General features: G+C 42.1%; 1 protein-coding gene across 1 annotated transcript; it reads right to left on the bottom strand.

The window, feature by feature from the left end:
* Window positions 1-6,082: 6,082 nt before the first annotated feature.
* Window positions 6,083-8,422, bottom strand: LOC142616532 (uncharacterized). The gene is made up of 4 exons (XM_075789365.1): window positions 8,181-8,422; window positions 7,583-8,039; window positions 7,295-7,540; window positions 6,083-6,493 (listed from the first exon to the last, which is right to left on the bottom strand). The coding sequence occupies exons 1-4, from the start codon at window positions 8,420-8,422 to the stop codon at window positions 6,083-6,085; spliced, it is 1,356 nt and encodes a 451-aa protein (XP_075645480.1).
* Window positions 8,423-11,963: the final 3,541 nt, after the last annotated feature.

Here is an 11,963-nt window from a genome sequence, read left to right as displayed (position 1 = left end):
TCAATCCTCATTTCCAGATATTGTTAAGTATTTTTCCACTTTCTTTTTTCATTCTTGTTGATGGTGCAAGCTAAAGAGCCATCTTTCAACAAACTCATCCGCTAATTATAAAACTAAAATCATCAAATTTGGTGAATACTAAATTTCTAATGCTGCATGAAACTAATAAAACAGTTAAAGAAGTGAAAATAAAAAAGGTTTAAAAAAAACTTACCAAAACTCATTAGGATTTTGAAGCCAAACATGGGAAAATTATTGTAGGTGCACAATTTGTACCCGGACCCAACCAAGTGGTGGAGTCAGGCCCAAAGAGCCTTATACAATAAAATTTGTAGAGTGTGGGCTTGAAACCTAGGTTTTATGGATATTAGACGACAAATAGTTGGGCAAGATCACTACTAACTACACAATCAGTGAACAAAAAAGACAGAAACTCTGCTTGGACACAAGCTGAGGACCACTTATATTGATGGTATTTCCTCAAACAGAAGATTACAATTGGAATTCATGTGTGCAATGTTCTCTTCCTCCTTCCCTCCCATCCCCCTTTTATAATGCCTTTCTCTTCCTTTTATATCATTCTTCTTATTCCCTTCATCTTCTATGTGTAACACAAATCACAAATTTAGATACTTGTCCCATCCACTGCCCCCTGGAAGCCTTTAAATAATAGCTGGAAGACTGAACATTACTGTTTAGAGGTCATTGCCCCATTAATGTGGCCAGGGAGGTAGGTGCAGGGTCTTTAATGCGATGGTAGCAGCATTTTCCCTTGATATTTCTTATATGTTCTTCCTTCCTATAACTATGTGAAACATGTCTTTACCCAATAAACCTTCCAAAAGTCTCTCCCCAAACATCACGACGTGTCATGCAATCCTTACTGAACTTAGCCGAGAAGATGCTTCTCCTCGAATAGCCTCATCTCCCCTTCCAGCAAGAGCAAACTTGTGGGTCTCAAAGGATCTTCTCGGACAAGCTTATACCCCCGAATCAGGCCCAAGGCCCAAATTTATGTTTTTGACCATTTTACCCCCACAATAACCCCTCAAAACTTCATTTCTCTTCCCAATCCAAGAAGAAAATTGGAGTTTTGAACCAACACCACAATCTCCATGTGCTTTGCGAACCATCGCACGTGCAAGGGTCACTTCGCTACTTTTGAACCACTTCTGACGCTTCGAAACCCGTAACACCCGCATTAATGACTGTAAGTTACACCTTGTTCCCCACGTTCAACGGTGAGATGCGCATCTGACGGTCCGAATTTCTTCTCAAATTTAGGCGGGATACTTCTAATTCAATGCCGCCTCCCACTCACTAAAACACCTAGGAAACCGAAATTCAACCTCTCATTTCAAAAATCGATCAAATCTCAAAAGTCTCTATTCTCTCTCCACTCAAGAAGCTCGCGAAGAATCGTCAACCTATTTCCCATAAGTTCTCAATCTTTTAAATTCATTTCTCTTCGGCCCTTCTCCTTGGGCCTTCTTTTTTATATCCTACCTCACCCCAAGTCTTCATTCTTACCCCTTCCAATTGGGTAGATTCAAGTGTCTAGTAGATACCAATGCTAGTATGGAGGGCTTTCGGGCTAAATACCGTATTCCTCAAAACATAGGTCTAAGATATTGCCCGATAGAAGCCATAGTTAACGATAGGGAAGAAGGAGAAGTGGCCATTCCCATCATAGCCTTTTTAGAGGGCGGGATGACACTTCCTATGAAAAATGTAACCAGTGAATACCTCTACAACCATAGGTTATGCCTAGACCAATGTACACCCAACGTATTTAGAGTCCTAGGCTGTGTTGATGCTCTGAATGAGCAAATAGGTCTGAACCTCACATGGCACGACGCCATTTATATGTATGAGTGCCACAAGCTTAAAGACGTAGGATACTATCTCAAATCTAGGTCAAGTGTTGTTAGGCTCATATCCTGTCTTCCTAAATCCAACAAAGGTATGAGGGATGATTACCTGATTGCTTCTGGAATGTGGCACGATGGTCCTCATTGCCTAGTCGAATCGGGAACCCCAGGTGTGACTCCATAGGATTTAGATTCCCTAACTTGTGACTTGATTCTATTAACTTTACCATTTTTGATTACACTGTATGTGATTACTTCTTTATTTGGCATTTACCGTTGATCTAACCGTGCCTATCATCTCGGATATTTTTGCAGACAAACAACACGTATGGCCCCGTCTTAGCCTTTGTAGCATCGCTAACCTCAATCGCATTCTTTAATCCGAGGTGTTTGTAAGCGAAGACCTGCAAGTGAGGGCAGCCCATCTCATACTAGGATACGACCCCTTATTAGAAGATTTTCAAGATATCGGCGACGCGATCACTGTGGGTGACCAGAGGCGCAGAAGGATAAAAATTTCGAGACCGGGCTTCTTCGATAAATACAAACTACCAGACAACCCTTCCATTATCTTATACACACGCCCCATCCTTGCAGTCCCTATTTTGGTACACTCGCAAGCATCAACCATCCGAGAAGAACCAACATCCTCGCAACACTCGCTCGAAGAGGAAATTGATCAGTTCCACCTCGAGGAAGCTAAAAAACCTCAAGAGAATCACTTCGTTGTCCTCTCGGACGAAGAACACGAGCCTGCAGAGGCTTCTGGTGTAAAAGGCTTAATAGTAGCACAGGGATACCAGTTCCGAGGAGGACAAGATGTCTAGCTTAAAATCGCTGATGGCCAGGAGGGGCACACAAACTCCCAAAAAGGACACAGTTGGGACCTTCTCAAGCTGCCACTACCTCCTCCTCTTTCCAATCCTAAGTCTCACACCCCTGACCCTAAAAATAAAAGAAAAAACGAGGCCAAAGAGGCAGAAATGGTGAAACAGAAGAAACTTAAGAAACAACAACAACAACAAAACATTGCCAAGGGTAGAACACGCGCCCTTTCTGTAGAGAGTGGGGAAAGCCATGAGTTGGCCGAGGTGCGCCGTACGCAGGGCAATTGGTCTCCTGTGCTGGAACTAGATAGGGCTCCCATTCCCTGCCAGTCCAGCATCAGGGCGTTCTAGCAAGGACATGCCCACCACCTGGCTAACGCTCTGGAGCTGCCTATTCTCCTACCGAAGGACATGGAGGCTTTAGACAAGATGACTCAGCCACACCTCTTCCTCTCCCTAAAAAGGGACTTAGCTTTGGTGAGTGTCCTCCAACTACTTCTATCTCACTAGTTTCATTATCTTTCTGTGTAAAGTCTTTCATAGGTGTTTTGATGTTTGTTTCAACTATAATGCGTTTGTTCAACATTTCAACGCAGGCCATTCAAGAGGTCTTTGTTGTAGAGAAATGGGTGGAGGACTCTCGAAAAAAGGCTATAGCCAAACTCTAGGTTAGAGTCGAGACCGAGAAGGCTTTGGGCCGTGCCATGGTAGAGAACGAGGATCTGACCAAGAAATTGGCAGACGAAAAGAGAGAAAAAAAAAACAGTGCGAGGCCGAGCTCAAAACTACCAAGGCTCAAGTGGAGGGGCAGCGCAAATTCCTGCGCCAAAAAGACGAGGACCTATCCAAAGCTCAGCAAGAAAACTCAGACCTAACAAAGGAGCTTGCTCAAGCAAAGGAAGAGGCTTGTACTCTCAAGGAACCATGGAGGCTGCCAAGAAGGCTTCTTACAATGAAGGGGTCGAGGCAACGAAAATTTGTCTGACCGAGGAGCTGGCAGAATTGTGTAGGGAGTACTGTCAACAAGTTTGGGCAGAAGCCCTAAACATGGCAGGAGTCCCAAGCACTTCTCAGTTGAGGAAGTCTGAGAACATTTGGATTCCACAAGATATCCGAGTGATTGAGGACCTTCCTCTTACTTCAACTACCTCCGAGACAGTGCCTTTGACACAGTCATCCACTATCCAGGCACCTATCCCACCTCCTAAAGAACTTCCTGGTTCTGATAAAGAGAGGGAACAAAGTGACAAAGCCGAGAAGCATTAAGGCGAGCATACTGAACTCAATACTTCTCCACCAAAGGTGAAGGATAAAGGCAAACAAGTCCAAACCTCGTCGGAAGCTGAGCCTAAGCAGAAACAGGAGGAGGACAAAATGAAAGAGGCTACCCAGAAGTCCAAGCAAGACCCTTCACCAAAACTCCAAGCCTAGGCCATTTTAGGAATTTTCCTTTATTTAGCTCTTTTTTGGTTTTATTGTGATCCTTTAAGCTTAGAATGTTATTTTCAATGTACTCACTAACAACATCAATGACAAACTCAAAAGATTGCTCTTTATTTATTGCCAATTTCCTTTATTGAAACATTAATCTCTTTACCTTAATGTAAATTACTTGCATAGGATAATTGACTTGACATTCCAACATATAGGGAAACCTTTACTATGTCTCAATCAATACCAGTAATCCAACATAAAACTATGCTTACTTTATCAACTTTAATCATCAGCAAATAAGTTATGTATTTGAAACTGTAATATTTGAAGTGCAATGTTATACAGTTAAATATGTATAAACATATCTGAACTTTAAAGTAAGAGAAATGCAGTTTAAGACTTGACTCGATGTTTAATTTAGGCACAAAGCACACCTTTAAACTTACCATGGTAGATTGCCCAAAGACCCGAGCATATCCAAATTTTCCCAAGTAGATGGCCAGAGGACCAAACTTAGTAATATATCAATTTCCACGAGGTATGTGGTCCGAGGATCCATACATGACCAAGTTTCTATTTGATACTTAAGAAATAATGAATTGAAATGTTAATTTCCCCAAAGTAGAAGATTCAAAGACTCGACGTAATTAAGGTTTTGTTTAACATTTAATAATATATCAATTTCCATGAGGTATGTGGTCCGAGGAGCCATGCATGACCAAGTTTCTGTTTGATACTTAGGAAATAATGAATTGAAATGTTAATTTTCCCAAAGTAGAAGATTCGAAGACCTGACGTAACTAAGGTTCTGTTTAACATTTAATAATATATCCATTTCCACGAGGTATGTGGTCTAAGGAACCATGCATGACCAAGTTTCTATTTGATATTTAGGAAATAATGAATTGAAATGTTAATTTCCCCAAAGTAGAAGATCTGAGGACCTGACATAATTAAGGTTCTATTTAACATTTAATAATATATCAATTTCCATGAGGTATGTGGTGCGAGGAGCCATGCATGACCAAGTTTTTGTTTGATATTTAGAAAATAATGAATTGAAATGTTAATATCCCCAAAGTAGAAGATCTGAGGACTCGACATAACTAAGGTTCTGTTTAACATTTCATAATATATCAATTTCCACGAGGTATGTGGTTCGAGGAGCCATGCATGACCAAGTTTCTGTTTGATACTTAGTAAATAATGAATTGAAATGTTAATTTCCCCAAAGTAGAAGATCTGAAGACCCGACGTAACTAATGTTCTATTTAACATTTAATAATATATCAATTTCCACAAGGTATGTGGTTTGAGGAACCATGCATGACCAAGTTTCTGCTTGATATTTAGGAAATAATGAATTGAAATGTTAATTTCCCCAAAGTAGAAGATCTGAGGACCTGACATAACTAAGGTTCTGTTTAGCATTTAATAATATATCAATTTCCATGAGGTATGTGGTCCGAGGAGCCATGCATGACTAAGTTTTTGTTTGATATTTAGGAAATAATGAATTGAAATGTTAATATCCCCAAAGTAGAAGATTCGAGGACTCGACATAACTAAGGTTCTGTTTAACATTTAATAATATATCAATTTCCACGAGGTATGTGGTCCGAGGAGCATGCATGACCAAGTTTCTGTTTGATAATTAGGAAATAATGAATTGAAATGGTACACAATAATGATAAAACAAAAGTGGCAGAAATGCCTTTCATTAATAATAGTACCTTTGTAGGTTATTTACATTCTAAGGACGTTGTACAACTTTTTCATCTAAATCTGCTAGACGATATGCCCCTATGCCTGCTACAGCAATGATATGATATGAGCCTTCCCAAGTAGGTGCTAGCTTTCCCCATGCTGGATTCTTGGAGGTACTCATGACTTTCCTCAAGACCAAGTCTCCAGGCGTAAGTGACCTTACTTCACATGAGTGGCGTACCCTCATTTGAGTTTATGTTGATAATAAGCTAACTGAACCATGGTGGTCTCTCGACGTTCCTCAACTAGGTCTAGGATTTTCTCTAGTAAATCATCGTTATTGTTTGGGCTGAAAGAACTTGTTCTCAACGTTGGAAACCCAGTTTCCAAAGGGATTACCGCCTCGGCTCCATAAGTCATAGAGAAGGGCGTCTCTCCTGTGGATCTACGAGAAGTGATGCGATATGTCCATAAAACATGTGGCAATTCTTCCACCCATCTTCCCTTTGCATCTTCAAACCTCTTCTTGAGTCCACTTACGATAACTTTATTGATTTCCTCGACTTGCCCATTCCCTTGTGGATAAGTGAGAGTGGAGTATCTATTCGTGATGCTTAGGTCACAACAGTACTTTCGGAAGGCCTTACTATCAAACTGCAAGCCATTTTCTAAAATAAGAGTATGAGGTATTCCAAATCTAGTAACAATATTTTTCCAAACAGATTTTTTCACATCCACGTCTCTGATGTTTAACAAAGGCTTAGCTTCAACCCACTTTGTAAAGTAATCTGTCCCTACGAGCAACCACCTTTTATTTCCCACAGTCTTTGGGAAAGACCCTACTATGTCGAAGCCCCACTGAGCGAACGGCCAAGGACTAGACAAAGGATTAAGTACACCACCGGGCTGATGGATGTTAGGAACAAATCTCTAGCATTGATCGCACTTTTTCGCATAATCTTGGGCCTCTCTTTGCATGTTGGGCCATCAATACCCCTGGGTTAGAGCTCTATGAGCTAAAGATCTTCCTCCCATATGAATTCCACAAATCCCTTCATGCAGCTCCTCCAGAAGTGACTCTGTTGCTTCAAGGTGTATGCACAACAAATATGGCCTAGAAAAGGAACGTTTATACAACTTCCGATTCTCAGACAACCAGAATCGAGGTACCTTTCTATGAATTTTTTTTGCCTCAAATCTCTCCTCAGGCAGAATATCGTTTTTAAGAAAAGATACAATAGGGTTAATCTAACTAGGTCCAAACCTAACTTGGTGAATATGGACAAAATCAACAGACGTCCGAACAAGTTTTAACAAGTTTTCCACGAGGATGACCCTAGGCAAACCTTGAGCCGAGGATGTTGCAAGCGTGGCTAACGAATTAGCATGCGTATTTCCACTCCTACATATATGTGACAAGACAAAAGAATCAAATTTTGACTGTAGGTGTCTAACCCTAGTCAAGTACTCTTGCATTATTGGATCTCTAGCCTCCAATGTTCCCAGCACTTGGCCTTCAACTAATTGAGAATCCGAGAATATTCGGACTGACTTTCCCTCCATTTTCTGAACCATGCTCATCCCGACCAGCAAAGCCTCATATTCCGCCTCATTGTTAGTGGCCAAGAATCCCAATCTCAGAGACTTCTCAAATGTAAGCCCCTCCGGAGACACGAGAACCAGTCTGACACCTGACCCTCTCTAGTTCAAGGCCCCATCAACATACACTTTCCAAACAGGGACCTCCTTGCGCCTGATCACGCCAACTGATTTTTCCTCTATGTGCAACTCCTTTGCACTTTCTTCTATTGAGGGTTCAGTGAATTCTGCCACCAAATCGACTAGGACCTGCCCCTTCACAAAGGTGCGAGGCATATACCTAACATCGAAAGCCCCTAGGATAGTTTCCCATTTTGCTATTCTCCCTGAGTAATCAGCACTTCGCAACACCAACTTAAGAGGGAGCTGAGTTAAAATAACAATGGTGTGGGATTGGAAATAGTGAGGAAGCTTACACATAGCATGCACTACAGCCAGAATCGCTTTCTCTAATGGTAGGTAACGTACCTCAGCTTCATGCAGAGACTTGCTCACATAGTAAACTGGTCTTTGAATACCACCATCGTCCTGTATCAAAACCAAACTGACAACATGAGTGACCATAGCTCTATATGCAAACGGGACTTCATTGACCTCTGGCCTAGAGATGATAGGTGGTCGAGAAAGATACTCTTTAAGTTGTTGGAAAGCTAAAGCACACTCCTTGGTCCATTCGAATCCCTTCCACTTATTTAGCAACTAAAAGAAAGGTCTACATCTATCAGCAGATCGAGAAATAAACCTGTTGAGAGCAGCAGTCATTCCTGTTAGCTTTTGAACTTCCTTTGGATTCTGAAGAGGTTGTAAGTTGTTGATTTCCTTAACTTGTGTCAGATTTACTTCTATTCCTCTGTGAGTCACCATGTAGCCTAGGAATTTACCAGAGCCTACACCAAAAGAGCATTTAAAGGCATTGAGGTGCAATTTGTACTTCCAGAGCATTTGAAATGTGTCATCTAAATCTTTTACATGCATAGATACCATCTTGCTTTTCACCACCATATCATCCACATATACCTCAATAGTCTTCCCAAGCTGCGACTTGAACATCCTGGTCATCATTCTTTGATAAGTAGCCCCTGCATTTTTCAAACCAAATGGCATCACTTTATAGTGGTAATTTCCCGTAGGAGTAATGAAGGCTATCTTCTCCTGATCATCCAAGGCCAAAGGTATTGGTGATAGCCTTGAAAGGCATCTAAAAAACTCATCCAAGGATGCCCAACTGTAGCATTCACTAGCTGATCATTGTGTGTCATTGGAAATGAATCCTTAGGACAAGCCTTGTTCAAGTCTGTGAAGTCCACACACACTCTCCACTTCCTATTCTTCTTCTTCACCATTACTGTGTGTGCCAATCATTCCGAATAAAAAACTTCTTTAATTGCCCCTGCCCTCTTGAGCTTGAGCACTTCTTCCTTGACAGCCTCGGCATGTTCTTTAGAAGAACGCCGAGGTGGTTGCTTCTCGGGACAACGGTAGGATTGACGTTCAAATGACGAAAAATGAAGCTTGGATCAACCCTAGAAGCCTCATAGGGATCCCAGGAAAATACATCTACATTGTTTTTCAAAAACATAACCAACTCCATCTTCTCCTGATGTTGCAACCGAGTACCAACCTGAAAGAACTTTTTAGGGTCATTACCTATAAGAAACTTCTCTAATTCTTCACATGTTGCTTCCTCTGCTGTCACCGCGTTGGGCGCATCTAGAGATGTTAATTGCTATAAATCCTCCGTAGCTAAGACCGAGGGTCCTGGTTCAGCTTGATGTAGTATTGCGGCCGATATACACTACCTTGCTACTGATTGACTTTCGAGAATTTCTTCGATCAGTTCCCCTGAAGGGAATTTCACCTTGACATGAAGAGTTAAAGATACAACACCCAGAGCATGCAGCTAAGGCCTTGCTACGATGGCCGTGTACGGGGAATAAGTGTCAACCACAATGAAATCCACATCAACTATTTCCGAACCTAACTGTACAGGCAAGCAAATTTGTCCCTTTGGTATGATAGCTTTTCCTTCAAAACTTATCAACGGTGAATCATAGGGAGTAAGATCTTTGAGTTTCAAATTAAGCCATTTAAACAAGTCAGGGTACATAATATCAGCACCACTACCCTGATTAACCATTACTCTCTTCACATCATAGCCCCCTATCCTCAGTGTAATCACTAGAGCATCATCATGAGGTTGAATGGTCCCAATTTTATCTTCATCTGAGAAGCCCAAAATAGGACAAATGTTCCCTTTAGTCCTCTTCGACTTTGAGCTAGACTCCTTGGCGAGAATACGTGACACTGACATCACCTTGGTCAGACATGAGCCAATCCTTCTAGGAGCAGCGAAGATGACATTAATTGTTCCCAAGGGTGGCCGGGATGAGTTATTCCTTTGACTGGCTGAACCTAAATGGCTTCCTTATCCATTAGGTTGATACAAATATTGCTTCAATTTTCCTTCACTAACCAACTACTCCAAATGGTTCCAAAGTGTCCAGCAGTTCTCGGTAGTATGACCTACGTCCTGATGATATTGGCAAATGAGATTTTGATTTCATTTCGTAGGATCTCCAGCCATCTTACTGGGCCACTTCAAGTATGGCTCTTTTCGGACCTTTTCTAGCAACTGATGCACCGGTTCTCAGAATACGGTGTTGATTGCCTAAGGGGTGGCTAAACTAGACTGTCCAGGGAAATCTCTCCTCGGCCTATTGTTATTGTATCTATCCGACCTGAAATCCCTCCTTTCCTGAGGGATAACCTTCGGCTTCCCTTTTCCTTGCTGCTGATCTTCCTCAACCCATTTGTACTCATCAATACGATCCATAAGCCTATGTACACTCTGTACATGCTTCTTGGTCAGAGATTTCCTCAAGTCATGCTCCGTTGGAAGGCCCACCTTAAAAGTGTTAATGGCCACCTCATCAAAGTCACCATCGATTTCATTGAACATCTCCCAATATCTATCAGAATACGTTTTCAAGGTCTCTCCCTCCCTCATAGTCATGGACAATAGCAAGTCTAAAGGCCGAGGCACTCTGCTGCATGTAATGAACCAAGACCCAAATGCCCTAGTGAGCTCCATGAAAGAATCAATAGAACCTGCCTTGAGGCCATTAAACCACCTCATAGCAACAGGACCCAAGTTAAAGGGGAAAACTTTGCACATCAAGGCTTCATTCTCAGAGTGTACTGCCATCCTCTGATTGAAATGACTCACGTGCTCCACTGGGTCTGTCTTGCCATTATATATGGTGAACATGGGCTGAGAAAAGCGTCGTGGAAGCTTTCCCTTTACGATCCTGCGTGTGAAAGGTGACTTGGAAATCTGGTGCAACACCCTACTCATGGCATCGTTTCCCAAGCCCCTAGAGGAAGACTTCTTACTCCTATGACCTAGAAGATCGTCTTTCTCATATGAGAAAGTTTCACTAGAAGGAGTTCTAGACCTTGGCCTGTAGCTGCTGCCTTGGGAGCCCTCAGAAGAAGGATCAGAAGGAGGTGATGTCTGCCTCCGTCTCGCACGATGTAACTTCTTCTTAAGGTGATCAATCTCCTTCTACATGGACTTCGTGTCATCCTCATGGGGGACTCTGCTCCCACCATGGGAATGACTCCCTCCGGTGCGCACCGTATGTATGTTACCCTCTCGATCCCTTTCACGTTCAAGATGTTGAAAATGATCCTTTCGCTGGGACCCTAGAGACTCAGCATGATGCGGTCCTGAGCCTACCATGATGTTCCAATTCCATAAACACAAGATCTTCCATAGACGGCACCAATCGTAGGTGCACAATTTGTACCCGGACCTAACCAAGTGGTGGGGTAAGGCCCAAAGAGCCTTATACAATAAAATTTGTAGAGTGTGGGCTTGAAACCTAGGTTTTATGGATCTTGGAAAACAAATAATTGGGCAAGATCACTACTAACTACACAATCAGTGAACAAAAATGACAAAAACTCTCCTCGGACACAAGCCGAGGACCACTTATATTGATGGTATTTCCTCAAACAGAAGATTACAATTGGAATTGATGTGTATAGTGTTCTCTTCCTCCTTCTCTCCTATCCCCCTTCTATAATGTCTTTCTCTTCCTTTTATATCAATCTTCTTATTCCCTTCATCTTCCACGTGTAACACGAATCACACATTTAGATACTTGTCCCATCCACTGCCCCCTAGAAGTCTTTACATAATAACTGGAAGGCTGAACATTACTATTCAGAGGTCATTTCTCCATTAATGCGGCTAGGGAGGTAGGTGCAAGGTCTTTAATGCGGTGATAGCAGCCTTTTCCCTTGATACTTCTTATATGTTCTTCCTTCCTATAATTGTGTGAAACATGTCTTTACCCAAAAAACCTTCCAAAAGTCTCTCCCCAAACATCACGACGTGTCATGCAATCCTTACTAAACTCAGCCGAGAAGATGCTTCTTCTCGGACAGCCTCATCTCCCCTTCCAGCAAGAGCAAACTTGTGGGCCTCATAGGATCTTCTCGGTGTTAAGATTAGTGCCCT

This window comes from Castanea sativa, chromosome 11 (genome assembly GCF_040712315.1).
Source record: "Castanea sativa cultivar Marrone di Chiusa Pesio chromosome 11, ASM4071231v1".
NCBI classification, from domain to species: Eukaryota; Viridiplantae; Streptophyta; class Magnoliopsida; order Fagales; family Fagaceae; genus Castanea; species Castanea sativa.
Note: the sequence above shows the minus strand (reverse complement) of the source record. Positions and strands in the feature narration are given on the sequence as shown.